This window comes from Carcharhinus amblyrhynchos, chromosome 26 (genome assembly GCF_965287045.1).
Source record: "Carcharhinus amblyrhynchos chromosome 26, sCarAmb.v2.hapA, whole genome shotgun sequence".
Taxonomy (NCBI): domain Eukaryota; kingdom Metazoa; phylum Chordata; class Chondrichthyes; order Carcharhiniformes; family Carcharhinidae; genus Carcharhinus; species Carcharhinus amblyrhynchos.
In genome coordinates this window covers 10,965,725-10,981,361 of record NC_137349.1, presented here as the reverse complement: position 1 = coordinate 10,981,361, position 15,637 = coordinate 10,965,725, and the positions used below count along the sequence as shown (strand labels likewise).

The following is a 15,637-nucleotide window of genomic DNA, read 5'->3' as shown; positions in this document are numbered from 1 at the left end:
CTAATAGTGAAGCAGAGTATTTTAAACAAGTTATACTCTTTGCTGGGCTCCTATATAAGGATCATCATGTAGATTGTTGATATCCTGTCCTTAAAACGTGCCCTTGTGCATATTAATTGTAAGTGTACTTTAATCTGCATTTAATTGTCAGATAAATTTCTTACTGATTCTGCTCTCTTTGGCTTTTGCCACTTTTTGAATGGGGCCTAATTTTTATGATGCTTACATGTGTTTGAGAATAGATTTATTGGAATTGGTATGCCAAAACTTGGGTCCTAGTGGTAAGTGCTGGAGTGAAATCAGATAAACGCATGGGTGCTTGCAGATTGGAATTTTGCTAAGTTGTTCGATGTAAGGGAGGAATGAAGAAAGTTCACTCATGCTTCTGAGCAGTTGGCCAGCAGTAGGATGTGGTACATGGCCTCGGGAAACACAGGCTGTATTGTGGCTGAAGATGCAGTTGTTGCAGTATGTCCAGAAATCTACTAGGAAAGACAGTTGCACACCTACTTGTGGAATGTGTCTTTGCAAAGAAGGTCTGGACAGAAATGCAGTCGAAGTTCATTCTGAGCAGCTGTGATGCAGACTTTGCTGTATGACCTGTTGCCAGGAAAGCACCTCGAGGCAAACGTCAATTGCTGTTGGAGGGTCATCAACTTGGTGAAAGGAGCTCTTTGAGTCTGCCCAAAACGTGTTGATCTTCCAGTGCGAAGAATTGTTTTCGACGAAATGTTGCAGACTGGCACATTCCAACGTCCAGGGCTAAATGCTGAGGAACACACTCCAACTTGAAGCCTTGCCACCACCAAGGAACAATGGGGAAAGCCTGCTGTGTACACCCCTTCAACCAATATACACTGAGGGGCTGGTAACTGTAAAATCTCTTGGACTGTGCTTAATTCTTATTGTATGTAACTGTATTGAAGCACCTCAGAATGCAACATGATTGATATAGATCACTTGAAAAGAATTGTGTTCCCTGTAATGAAAATATTGCAGTGTTTGTAATGTTTTCATTACTGAATTAAAGCACTTCAGAGTATATCTTGATATCTAGAGAAAAATGTGAATATTATTGCACTTTAATGTTAGGACAATTTGAAATGTTTTGTAATGTTTCTTTCAAATATTATATGAATAAAATATATTTTTGCAAGAAAAATTTAAAAAAAAATCATTTATGGGATATGGATAGCTAGCTCAGCTTTTTGACCATTTTTAGTTGCCTTTGGGAAGGTGGTGATGAGTTGCCTAAAACTAAGGGAAAGTTCACTGCTCCTCGGGGAAGTAATGAACTTATACTCCTACGTAGCCTCACTGCTGGTGTGTGGTTGATTTCATATGAAAGTATAGTGCTGGAAAAGCTTAGCAGGCCTGTGGATGCTGCCTGACCTGCTAAGTAAGCTTTTCCAGCACTTTGTTTTTATTTCAGATCTCCATCATCTGCAGTGTTTAGCTTTTATTTTAGTCGTTAATTAACGCCTGCTGAAGTTGCTTAGCAATCTGCCACATTGTAAAAACACCCACTTTGGGCAGCAAGGAAAATCCTTCGTTGATCTGAGAAATGGGTACACAACTGAGGTGGCAGCAATTGTCCTTTGGGCCTCTTTGCTCTGTTCCTGAGCACAAGTCTGTAGCTATAAAACTGGGCAAGAACCTCTCTCCTTGTTCACTTGTTAGGGTAGGGATATTAAGGAGGACATGTTTGGATTCTTATCGAGACGTAATTCATATACTTTCACAGTTTTCTAAAGGCTGTAGCAAATCAAGTGTTGGGAATGTTGCTGTTGTTGGCAATAAACAGACCCTTGCCTTTCCTTTGTTGCCCTTGAGGTTGTGTTTGAGCCACCTTGACCTGCTACAATTTGTGTGAAGGTGCTGTTAGTTAGGAGTTCCAGGATTCTGATCGAATGGGGTGTCATGGTGAGTCAGTGGTTAGCGCTGTTGCGCCTCAGCAGCAGAGATCTAGGTTCAATTCCGGCCTTGGGTGGCTGTCTGTGTGGAGTGTGCACATTCTCCCTGAGTCTGCATGGATCTCCTCCTGGTGCTCTGGTTTCCTCCTCAAGATATGAGGGTTAGGTTGATTTCGCTATGTTAAATTGTCCCTTAGTCTCAGGTGGCTAGCAGGGCAAATACATGGGGTTAAAGTGAAAGTACTTGGGTGTGATTGTCGCTGCAGTCTCAGTGAGCTGGATGGCCTCCTTCTTCTGCACTATAGGGATTCTATGACAACAAACAAATTGAGACGTATGTCCAAGTCAGGATGGTGTGAGATTTGGAGGTGATGGTGCGCCAACATCTCTGCTGCATGTTTCCCACGTGAAATGAATGTAAAAAACAATGTAAGACTTGAAACTGAGTCTCAAGTTCTTTGTCAACATTGAGACCTTCTTTCCTCCAGTCAGACATTTAGCCAAGTGTATTGATGCTCTTTTATGTTTTAATTTTTAGTACTGTCTGTGGCATTACAGTTGTGATCCTTATTTCTTGCTGTTATTGTGAACAGAGAATTTTTACTATCATGATGTAGATTCTGTATTTAGCTGGTGTACATCTATGAAGAGCAATCCTGATGCAAAACACAGTTGGATTGTAGCAGGAGCTCTTACTGAGATTTTCTTGTCTGAGTTTGGGATGGGATCATCATCACACTCTGGAATACGAGCACCTCTTTATTGGTGCAGCAATTAATTTTGGAATGGCATAAAAGCTGCAACTTCCTTTACTTGATGAGTGTAGTGTCAGCTACAGTCTTTGTTGCCATTATTATTCTTGTGTTATGATTACCAATGACAGGATTCTTATTTTCTTGTCTATCCCCAGTTGTTTTGAGTAGGCGATTTCTCTTTGAACTGTTTCAGTCCTTGTGGTGCTCCCACTGGTGTCAGCCTTGGTTTAGTGAGAATCTACAATTTTCTGACTCCAGAAACTTTAGTGCCAAAATATAGTCTGGATGCTGCTAGTGCTGTACTGCGGGATTGATGCACTGTTGGAGGTGTCATTTTCTAGATGTCAAGCTGGGTCTCTGCTTGTCCCCTCAAGTGCATGTAAAAGATTCCATGGCACTATTGGAAGAGGAGCTGCAGAGTTTTTCCGTGTGTCATAACCAATATTTATATCACAACCAAAGACAATTTATCTGCCCACTTGCCACTATAGTTAAGAAAGCTTGCATCGCCTCTACTTTCTTAGAAGACTAAAGAAATTTGGCATGTTATTTACAACTCTCAAACTTTTACAGATGCACCATAGAAAACATTCTTTCTGGTTGTATCACAACTTGGTATGGCTCCTGCTCTGCCCAAGACTGCACGAAACTACAAAAGGACGTGAAAGAAGCCCAATCCATCACGCAAACGAGTCTCCCATCCATTAACTCTGTTTAGACTTCCTGCTGCTTCGACAAAGCAGCCAGCATAATTAAAGACCCCACGTACCCCGGACATTCTCTCTTCCACCTTCTTCCATTGGGGAAAAGATACAAAAGTCTGAGGTCATATACCAACCGACTCAAGAACAGCTTCTTCCCTGCTGCTATTAGACTTTTGAATGGACTTACCTTGCATTAAGTTGATCTTTCCCTAGACCCTAGCTATGGCTGTGACACTATATATATTCTGCACTTTCTCTTTCATTCTCCATGAACGGTATGTTTTGTCTGCATAGTGTGCAAGAAACAATACTTTCCATTGTATGCTAATGCATGTGACAAAAAATCAAATTGTTGCTGGTTTGTGGGACCTTGCGGTCAACAGTGACCATACTTCACAAGAAGTTAATGGGCCGATGAGGCTAAAATGCAATTATTTTTCTTGAGCTGCTCCTAGGGAATTTCAGGGTGTTAATCCAGTAATAATTTAGCACTTTAAAACAAAAATGACCATAACAGTGTCACTATCTGTGTGGCAAGGATCATTTGACTCTAATGAATCTGAGATGGAAGCAGAACTGAAGTTCCAAATAACACACATCCAACTGGTTGCCAGTTAAGGTTGGATGTTAAATGTAATCAAAATTATAACAAAAATCTATTAACAGGAACTATTCTGTCTTCAACAGGGTGAGAGGCTGATGTCAGATTTACCAGTTAGCACCTGTTACAAGGAGGCTGTGTTTCTTAATTTTTTGTGACAATCATCTAAGTCTAAATCTCTTTCAGAACTTCTCAGCTTTCTGATATTCTGTCACTTTATCATGTTTCAGATTAGTTTTTGTACTCAATCCAAGAGATCCTAATTTCTATACTTCTCTGCTTAATGTGATAGTGGTCTATTATAGCTGCTAGTGAATGAAGACCGATTTAAACTTCAACCAATTCAGCATTTGAACAGCCTGTGTTGCAATTTGCGCTCTACACTATTGCAGGATCAAATTCCTGGAACCCCTTCCCTAACAGCACTGTGGGTGTACCTACACCGTATGGACTGCAACGGTTCAAGAGGGCAGCTCACTGCCACCTTCCTGGGGCAATAAATGCTGGCCTTGCCAGTGACGCCCACATCTCATTAATGAATAAAGTAAACTTTACATCTGATATCAGATTTCAATGCAGTGATACCATTAACCTTCTGCCAAATTCTCCATGTTACTGGAGCAAACCGTGATGGAATGCACAAAGGACTTAAACCCTGCCTCCAGCTGGCAGTTTTGAAGCATTAAGCCAGCTTGGGAGTGAACGAGAATCAGATGATAATTAGCATTGAGCAACAGTCGAGTTAAGCACTCTTCAATGCTTCAGAATATTATTGCAGAGATGCTCTGCACTCTGGTCTCCCTGATTTCCAACACTGCCATTGGTAGTTCTGTCTTCAGATGCCCAGGTTGTAAGTTCTGTAATTGCCTCTCTGACCCTCTTAGCCTCTCATTTAAGCCATTCTTTAGAACTTATCTCTTTGACCAAGTTCTCGGTCCAATTCCTAATGTTGTCTTCGGTGGCCCATTGTCAGATTTTTTAACACACTGTTTTGGAATATCTTGGGATATTTTTATATGTTCAAGTCAGTATATGAATGCTGGTTCTTGTTGAGAAATCCTCTTGAGGATAAGCTTATTGGTTAAGGCTCATTGGTTGCTTTATGTGAATTTGAATGACCTTTATGCAAAGAAGGTAGGGAATAATCCTGATGCCCACCAACCAACACATTAAACATGTTAACTATTCAATATGTAACTGGTTGGTTGCTAAGTTTGTCCATAAGTGAATGCAATTCAATAATTTTTGAGATATACTTTGTGATTTTGTTGTCATAAATGTAAGTGACTTCCATTCCCCTTTTATTTCTGAATTACTGATATTGCTTATTTTGATCTGAGTTTCCAGCGCTGAATTCAGTGATACAAAGTCTGCCCTGGCTTGATTTGCTCATTATTTACACTATGAGCATACTAATCTTCTTCCAATATTTAACAGCTGGTTAGCCATGCTTGTTTAGTTGAGATATTTGAATTCTGTTCAGAGTCCAGAAGTGCCCAGGTATGTCATACTGACTATTAAAATAGTGTGAAACTTTGGCCTCAAATCAGGGACAGTGCAGTTTTTAGTCACAGGCAGTGCCGAGTTCCAAGTAAATGTCCCACTAATTTTGTTGGACTGAAATGAGACAGATCTGGAGGAATAGTCTTTGATTTGATTATTGACGCACGTATTAACATACAGTGAAAAGTATTGTTTCTTGCGCACTATGCAGACAAAGCATACCGTTCATAGAGAAGGAAATGAGAGAGAATGTAATGTTACAGTCATGTAGAGAAAGAGCAATTTAAAGCAAGGTAAGTCCATTCAAAAGTCTGACAGCAGCATGGAAGAAGCTGTTCTTGAGTCGGTTGGCATATGACCTCAGACTTCTGTATCTTTGTCCCGACAGAAGAAGGCAGAAGAGAGAATGGGGTGCGTGGGGCCCTTAATTATGCTGGTTGTTTTGCCGAGGCAGCGGGAAGTGTAGACAGAGTCCTTGGATGGAAGACTGGTTTGTGTGGTGGATTGGGCTGCATTCGTGACCTTTTGTAGTTTGTTGCGGTCTTGGGCACAGCAGGAGCCATACCACGCTGTGATACAATCAGAAAGAATGCTTTCTAAAAGTCGGTGCGAACAGTCTACTCAGTTTGGGTTGTGGCCCATTATTTCAAAGCTTTATGCATTGGTGTCAAACTGGCACCCTATTGGTCGTTATAAAAGATACCACGGCATTACATTGAAAAGAGATAGTGATTTCTTCCTTAGGCTAATACTTAATCCCCGCTGATATCTTTTAAGGTAAATGATCTGGTCAGTATTATGTTGTCATTTGTAAACCTTGTTGGACATAAATTAGCTGTTGTGTATTCTATAATACAATAAGAATTTCATTGGCTGGAAAGTGCTTTGTGAAGCCCTGTGGTGGTGAGAAGTGCTATATGAATGCAAGTTCTTTTGTGTTTTGTCATTCTCCCGTCCAACAATGCAGCACTTTCTCAGAACAGCACTGGACTGTTAAATGAACTGGACTGGCACATCTGCAACATTCACAGGGTATTGCTTTTGAGGATATGAAGAGAAATTTCCTCTGCATCTCTGTCTCTCCCTGCTTCACCCTCCTGCTCTGTGTTCTGGATAAAATGCTATGTTTAGCTTTAATCATTATTGGTAAGACAAGATTGTGCTGGAACAGCATTGTATTTAGTGTTGCATGTGCTGAGTGACCGCGTGCGGGCCAGACTGCAGATGGTGTTTCAACATCAGTCATTTCAAAATGCTTGGTAACTTAGAACATGGGACATGCAACAGTTGCCAGGTGCTGAGAAACATTGACAGCACTGACCCTTGATACAGGTTGGCTTGAATCCAAGAATAAATGTTTGCTTTGAAAGACATCATGTGATCTAGCATTAGTCTAGCAAAGATGAAGAGAGAGACCATGAATGCTTGAAATTTGAAATAAGCAGAAACTGAAGCTTAATCTTTAATCAATGCTGATACTTTGCCTGTTTCTTTCTGTTGGGTGCTTACTCATCTGCATTTTACACACTTCATTTCTAATTTAAATTAGTGTTTAGCTTTTCTTGTCTGTATACATCCATATTTCCTTTCCTATTTTGTTTCTTCAGCAAATTTTTTGCTTCTCTTCAGAAGCTGTTGACTTTTGCTATATTGCATTTCCAGCAACACTGACAGCCTTTCTGCTACTCATTCAAATGACCTGCTTGTTACATTTGAGACTATGCAATGCTGTCTAATTGGCAATAGAAGAATTGCAGGAATATCTAATTTGACATTATACAAATACAAGCAGACACTCATCGTGATTTCAGACTGAATCATAGCCTATTATTAATTGCTATAAAAGCCCATCTGGTGCACTAGTGTCCCTTAGGCGTCAAAATCTGTCATCCTTGCCTGGCCTGGCCTATATCTGAGTCCAGGCCCAGAGCAATGTGGTTGATCCTTAACTGCCCTCTGAAATGCTGAGCAAGCCACTCAAGGGCAGTTAGGCGTGGGCAACAAATGCCAGCAATGTCCACATTCTATTAAAACAAAATTAATTTTTTGCAATACTATTTGAATCTCTCCATGGCTCCATCCTCAATCTCTTACTCAAAAGCTTCCTCCATAACTCCACTGTGCAATCAGTTGTTCCCCTGATTAGAACCTCTCGCATATCCCCAACTTTTTACCCTACCGATTTCTCCCTTAAGCTGCTAAGATCATACTGTGTGGAGTTCTCTCCCAAAACACACTCATTCTTCCCCCTCCGGTAGGAGCTTCCTATCTGGCAAAGATTTTGGCCAAATGTCTTCAGGTACACCACCTTTGCTTGTTGTGCACTAATCCCTCACAACTCTGAAGTGCAGTGGGACATTTTTCTGAGCTGAGAATGCTTACATAACCGTTTCCCTGTCCTTGCAAAATGAGTGCTGAATTCTGTCGAGCCTCCCCATGAGAATGTTCTTGAAATTTGTAATGGTCATGTTGGACAGGGGCAAAGAAACCAAAATATGGAAACCAATATTTACTTTCACTGTTGCCAATTTGATTGAATTGTTTGGGACAAAAACTAAACTCTGCGGCTCCAACAAAATCTTGTGTCACAAGAAAAAGACAACCTGTATAGAAACATTTTTGTTACTATTGTGCGCACATATGACAAAATATTCTTCTTGGCCTCCCTGTCTCAAGTGAGTGTGCGCAAATGAGTCACTGGTTTGGCAGCACCTGCCTTGCTCTCTGCCGTGCCATGTCTTGTCAGCTGCTGCATCTCTTCTCTTTGCCTCTTTTCACTCCTATCTTCACTGCTATCCACCAGCTTTGGCAGTCTCTGGAAACTTGCTCCCAATCCTTATGGTCTATGTCACAGGGCTTCATGTCACATTTGCAAACCTCTTTGAAGGGAAGGGATGGGCAGCAAAGTAGGTCTGGTACTGCTGGTGAGCTCGCTGTATAATGCGTCCTTGGAATCCTGCCATCCTCCATAAGGATCATATGTACAAACCATCTTGAGCGCCGCTGGCTCAGTATGGCGTATGTGCTGGTGATATTGGCTACCTCGAGGACTTCTCCATTGGAGATGTAATCCTGCCACCTGATGCAAAGGTTTCGTTGGAGGCAGCAAAGGTGGAATGTATTGAGGTTTGTTTCTTGGCTGACATACATTGTCCAGGCTTTGCAGTCCAGGATACTGAGAGGACGCAGATTTAAAATACTCGTACATTTGTGTTCCATGTGAGTGCTCCATTTTCCCACACCCTCTTGATCATAACAACAAACCACTCCAATGTGCCTGTTGATTTCTGCTTTGAGGGACAGGTTGCTGTTAGTGGGTGAGACCAAGTAGTTGAACTCTAGGATCACTTCCAAATTGTGATCACCTCCAAATTGTGATCACCAGTGAGGAGGAATGGAGCGTTTCTGACATCTTATCCCATGATGTTTGTTTTCTTGAGACTGATGGTTAGGCTAAATTCATTGCAAGCAGCCCTAAACCTGATGACAAGTCTCTACAGACACTCTTCATGTGGGTCCCATAGGAGCTCCCTGATGAGGACTCTCCATAGTTTTACCTTCGCTCTGACATGGGCAAGGTTAAACAGGCCGCCATCTGATTTTGTGCGGAGGACTTAAATGCATGAGAAAATGATCCTAAATAATGTGGGTACAAGGACATAGTCCTGTTTCACGCCACTCAAGATGGGAAAGGAGTCTGATGAGGCACTGTTGTTATGGAATTAAACAGTGGTGCTTAGTAGTTTTGACAGACATTGGATCTTTGCTAGTTTGCTGACGAAATCTGTGAAGGTAATGTAGAGGGGCTTCCGTTTTCATGGTATTTCTCCTGTAGCTGGCGAAGGGTGAACAACATGTCGATAGTGAATCTCTCTGCATGAAAGCAGCATTGTGCCCCAGTTGACACGATCAGCCAGTTCCTGAAGTATGTTTTAGAATGACTTGTACAATGGCTTTCCCTACTGTGCTAAGCAGGGACGTTCCATGGTAGTTGTTGTAGTCAGTGCAGTCACCCTTGTTCTTATAGAGGATGATGATGTTGGCATTGTGCATGCCCTGTGGTACTGCTCCCTCGTCCCTGCAGTGGAAAGCAGTTCATGGAGTTTTGAGTACAGCTGGTTTGGCAGCCTTGATTATTTGATGAGTAATGCTGCCCTTTCCTGGCACCTTTCTGCTGGATAGACAATCAGTGTTGTTATTGAGCATTGTTTCCGTTAGCAGTTCTCTGCACTCGTCCATGACTGGCAGAGGCTGAACTTCATTGAGCGCGACATCAGTGACCGTTTTCCCTAGAGTACGGTTCTAGGTAGTGCTCCACCCAGTGGTTCATTTGTTTGATTTGGACAGTGATTGTTTCCCCTGATTCAGACTTGAGGAGAGTGGTGTTTTTGATGGTTGGCCCAAAAGCCTTCCTAATGCCATTGTACATTTCTCTGATGTTTCTGGTGTCAGAGGCCAGCTGGTTATGACTGCATAGGTCTTGCCAGTAGTCCTTTGCCCAGTGCAGAGCTGTTCTTTGTGTGGTGTTTCTGAAGGCTTTAAGAGCTGAGGATATTTTCTTGCTGGGGGCTTGCTTGTAGTTCAGCAGTGCATCACAGTTGGTGACTATAGTTCCATCTCTTCAAGTGGGCTTTAAACCAATCTGAATGCTGCTGCTTGTGTTTGCCAAAGGTGGTCAGCTGAGTTATAGATGATGTCTCTAATGTGTGTGTTTATATACTATTTACAGTTACATTTTTGTCAGTTTGTGGGCCCTCATGAGGAAATATTTTTAGCAGTGAAAATGTAAGTAGCAGAAAAAAATATGTATGCAAGAACCTTTATTAACATATATGTATTTATTTATCTTCCCATCCCCATAGTTTATTTTGTGATCTAGCGTTCCTTCCCCAGCTCAGCTTTAATCACTGTGCCAACCTCCAGCACAATACCAACTTCCTTCTTCACAAGCCCACACACAATTGAGGAGAGACCTGGTGCCCTGCCAGAATGCCCACTGTTTACAACGCGATTCGCATTGTGTTTAGATCGCAGCAAAGGTTTTACATGTGTTTGCCGAATGGTTAATGAATGAATAACAAACACCAAGAAAAGGAAGGATTCCAGGTGTGGTCACAAACAGTGCATGGTCGCCAATCAGCTCATTACCTTCACATTAGAGCATGAGGCTGCTCCACCAATTGTCTGTCCATCCCTTCCACCCCACTGACTGGCCCACTGTCTCCAGCACTGCCACACAGTGTGAGCTTGCTCTACCCACCACTGCACAATATTTTTCTTCGAGTTGCACTTTGTGTAGATGAGCTGCATGTGGCGCACGAGCTGTGAATTTAGTCAGCGCTGCAATGAGTCATTAACGGTAATCCTTTGTTTTGCAGGAGTCCTGTGATCCTCACCCTGCCCTGAATGTGTGAGGGTGATTGATATGGAGAATGTTGCGAAGAAATCTCTTGAAACTACTCCCACTCAGGTAATGGTAAGAGTGAAGTAGAATGATCCGAGACCTTACCGAAGATTCTGATAACCTTGTCAAGCCAATATTTAGTATGTTGATGCTCAGAATGGAAATGATAATATCCATGTGGTAAATGATGACCATGGTTTGTAGCCTGGTATGTCCGCACGAGGCTACAAACGAAAAAAATGTGCCAATGATCTAATAGCTAAGACAGACAGTTTCTGGCATAGAACTGAATTACTAGACTTTGGGTATTTGGTATGATTCCTATTTAACCAATTGCATACAAAATTGGCTTGATGACAGAATGTGGAAATGCCGGCGTTGGACTGGGGTAAACGTAGTAAGAAGTCTCACAACACTAGGTTAAAGTCCAAATGAAGAAACAGCATTTCCGAAAGCTTGTGCATTTACTATCAAATAAACTGGTTGGACTTTGACCTGGTGTTGTGAGATTTCTTAATGCGTTGATGACAAAAGACGGAGGATGATTACAGAGGATTGTTTTTCAAAGTGGTGGACTGTGACCAGAGGTGTGCTGGGTCCACAGTTATTTGTTATTTATATTAATGATTTGGATGAGAATTTAAGAGGCATGGTTAGTAAGTTTACAGATGACATCAAGATTGATGGCAGTGAAAAAGATTATCTAGGATTGCAAAGGGATCTTGGTCAATTGGGTCAGTGGGCCGATGAATGGCAGATGGAGTTTAATTTAGATAAATGTGAGGTGATGCATTTTGGTAGATTAAATCAGTTAATGGTACGACATTGGGGAGAGTCATAGAATAAAGGGATCTAGGGGTACAGGTTCGTAGTTCCTTGGAAGTGGAGTCACAGGTGGACAGGGGTGGTGAAGAAGGTGTTTGGCATGCTTGGTTTCATTGGTCAGCACATTGAATACAGGATTTGGGATGTGTTGTTTAAGTTGTACAAGACATTAGTAAGGCCACACTTGGAATACTGTGTACAGTTCTGGTCACCTTATTAAAGATTTACTAGGACGTTACCTGGACTTGATGGTTTGAGTTATAAGAAGAGGCTGGATAGACTGGGACTTTTTTCCCTGAAGCGTAGGAGGCTTAGGGGTGCCAAAGTTCTATAAAATAATGAGGGGCATAGATCAGTTAGATAGTCAACATCTTGCCACAAAGGTAGCAGACTCTAAAGTTAGAGGGGAGGGATACAAAAGGGTCTAGAGGAGCAACTGTTTCACACACAATGTGGTGATCATCTGGAATGAGCTGCCAGAGGCAGTAGTGGAGGCAGGTACAATTTTGTCTTTTAAAAAGCATTTACACAGTTGCATGGGTAAGATGAGTATAGAGGGATATAGGTCAAATGTGGGCAATTGGGATTAGCTTGGTGGTTAAAAGCGGGGCAGCTTGGATAAGTTAGGCAAAAGGACCTGTTTCCATGCTGTAAACATCCTATGACTCTATTTATCGGAGAAGCATGTACAAAACTCTGGTGCGGCCGCACTTGGAGTATTGTGTGCAGTTCTGGTCCCCACATTATAGGAAGGATGTGGAGGCTTTGGAGAGGGTGCAGAAGAGGTTTACCAGGATGTTGCCTGGTATGGAGGGGAGGTCCTATGAGGAGAGACTGAGGGATTTGAGGTTGTTTTCGTTAGAAAGAAGGCGGCTAAGAGGGGACCTTATTGAAACATATAAGATGATTAGAGGTTTAGATAGGGTGGACAGTGATAGCCTTTTTCCTCAGTTGGAGAAAGCTAGCGCGAGGGGGCATAGCTTTAAATTAAGGGGTGGTAGTTATAGGACGGATGTCAGAGGTAGGTTCTTTACCCAGAGGGTGGTGAGGGATTGGAATGCCCTGTCTGCTACAGTTGTAAATGCGCCTAGTTTGGGGGCGTTTAAGAGATCCGTGGATAGGTTTATGGATGGAAAGGGATTGGTTTAGGTTAGAGGGTCATTGCTTTTTAACTGGTCAGCGCAACATCGTGGGCCGAAGGGCCTGTTCTGCGCTGTAATGTTCTATGTTCTATGTAGTAGGTATGCTTCAGTTGAATTCGGTATAGCTCTGTCACTGTAACACTTGGGTACCTTAGTAATGGGTACAGGTTAGTGCTGTATAACATGGGTGCAGTACTGGGAGATACAGATTTGACAGTGACTATTGTGCATGTATTGAGTGGAGAAATTTGTGTTAATCATACAATTAACATACTGCTACACGGGTCAGATTCCATAATCTGTACAAAGACAGCTGATAATTTGGGATGATATTTTGGGCTTCAGTGAGCAAGGGAGAGAAAAATCAACCACTGGATGAGGACTGAATTTGCTTTGCCTGCAATTGTCTCCACGGTGAAATACTTTTCTGACACTCGTCAATGCTCTCAAATCAGGAATAAGCAATTTAATGAACAAATAGGAGAGCATTAAAAGGGCAACCAAACAAAAATAGCCCTGAACGGCAACATTCCTTTTAGAAAAGGAATTTAGTAAATGGGAGACAAAGAAAGTAACATGCTTTTTTTTTTCATGGCAGTGTGTTAGTGTGCCTATATTTGGGCCAGAAGCTTTGGGTTCAAGTACCACGTCAGGTCTTGATGGCACCAGAAGGTGCATTCATAATATGGCCAAACTGGTCTATTATCAGCGGATGAAATCGCTGATGGTGAGTGATAACAGCAGGAGAGTTTCCTGGTCAGTCACACTGCAGAAAGCAATGGCAAACCACTGCAGTACTTTGCCAAGCATAACCATGGACCATTGCAATGAAAATCCATGGTCACCAATGTATTCCTAGGACATGGTACCTGATGAAGAAGGAGGGTGTTGATTTCACTATGTTAAATAAATCTGGTGGTAACACTGTATTCATCCATTATGTTGCATCTGTTATTAGAATTTATTCCCTTCCTGTATTTGATATGACTCCAGTCAGACTAGAAGCCATTTTATATGTTTTCAGAATATTGCAATTTGGAATATTTGATTTTGAAAAGCAAGTAACAAACTTTTCCAAGAATTAACTCCCCTGGGAAATTTCACAGTAACTAACTTCCTTGCAGTATTAATGTAAGTCTTATTTGTAATTGATCAATAAACTTTTGCTTTAAACAGTAAATAAGTTTGCTTTTCCCTGTTAACATTTCAAATTCTGAAAGCATTTACCTTAGATTTAACACTGGCACAATTGTAACTGACTGTGTATTCGAAGAGGTTCTTTATAGACAATCCTACCACCAAGGAACATTTGTTTTTAGCGGCTGGTCTCTGCCTCATTGTTGCATAGCAACTGTGAAGAGTAGGAACTCTACTGTATATCCCTCAAGGGCCCAAAATAACTGGTCATTATCATATTGCTGTGCTGCCTTAAGTCCTCACATAAAGTTGTGGCTGCTTCTGAAAATTGCAAAGGAAAACGCAAAGTGAGTGATTGATTCCTATCGGAACATATGTTAAAGCCAGAGTTAGGTTCTTTTGGACGTTTCATGCCTGAAAAAAACAATGTGCGAGCTAGAATAAAAACCAGAAGTGCTGGCGACATTCAGGTTTGGCAGCATCTGTGAAGAGAGAAAAACCAGTATGACTTCTTTAAAACTGGCACAAAGGGGAAATACCATAACGTACATTTGCAGAACTGTACATATCTAGTTGGAACAGCTTGCAAAATAAAATAAATCACTGAATATAACAGAAATATTGAATAAACTAAATTTATTTAGGACCCCCCCCCCCCCGATCCCAGCTGTCTATGCACATCATGTGCCTCCTTCTTCTTGACCAGGGCATCAATATCCCAAGTCATCCAGGGTTCCCTACTTCTACCAGCCTTGCTCTTCACTCTTAAAAGGAATGTGCTTACCTTGAACCCTGTTAATACATTTTTGAAAGCCTCCCACTTACCAGACACCGCTCTTGCCAACTGACTCCCCAGTTAGCTTTTGACAGTTCCTGTCTGATACCATCAAAATTGGCCTTGCTCCAATTTAGAATTTTAACTTTTGGGCCAGACCTATCATTCTCCTTAGCTATCTTTAAAACTAATGGAATTATGGTCACTGGCCTCAAAGTGGTCCCTCACAAACACTTCTGTCACCTGTCCTTCCTTATTTCTCAAGAGGAGGTCAGGTTTTGCCCACCCTCTAGTCGGGCCATCCACATACTGAATGAGAAATTCCTCCTGAAACAAATTTCTCTCCATCCAAACCTCTAATACTCTGGCTCTCCCTGTCAATGTTAGGAAAGTTGAAATCCTCCTATTTTTCTTGGAGTTATCTATAATGCCCTTCTCATGCTCCCTGGTGCGCGTGCGCACCCCTGCCCCCCGCCCCATACACGTACTTGCACTCACACTAAGGTTCTGTCGTATCTACAGCCACGTGCTTTATTATTGTTGGTGTTTGCTAGCTTTTTTTCAGTTTTATCCTGAAGGCTCTATGTTTGCTGCCTTAACCACGATTAGCGAATTGCTGATTCGTTTTGCTTTTCCACTGATGCATTGTGGCTGCATGTGCACCATCTACAAGATGCACTGCAACAATTTTCCAAGCTTCCATTGACAGGACCTTCTAAACCTGCAGTCTCCGCTACCGAGGAGACAAAGGCAGCAGACACATGGGAACATCAATATCTCCACATTCACCTCCAAGTCACCATTCTGATATTTTCAGTCCTCCTTCATCACTGGGTCAAAATCTTGGCACTCGAACCTTAACAGGAGTACCTTCACCA

At 41.9% G+C, this 15,637-nt stretch overlaps 1 protein-coding gene across 2 annotated transcripts in view; it reads left to right on the top strand.

Annotated features, from left to right (window-relative positions):
- The window catches only part of slc25a42 (solute carrier family 25 member 42), a 56,674-nt gene that overhangs the window by 7,930 nt on the left and 33,107 nt on the right, over nucleotides 1-15,637 (top strand). The window contains exons 1-2 of one of the 2 annotated variants that reach the window (XM_080212690.1): nucleotides 5,526-5,769; nucleotides 10,855-10,946. In XM_080212690.1, coding sequence (XP_080068816.1) covers nucleotides 10,902-10,946 — 45 coding nt within the window. In that variant the 5' untranslated portion in view covers nucleotides 5,526-5,769; nucleotides 10,855-10,901. Of the gene's footprint in view, nucleotides 1-5,525; nucleotides 5,770-10,854; nucleotides 10,947-15,637 lie in introns of those variants that run through there. The other variant, XM_080212689.1, reaches the window with a different exon arrangement.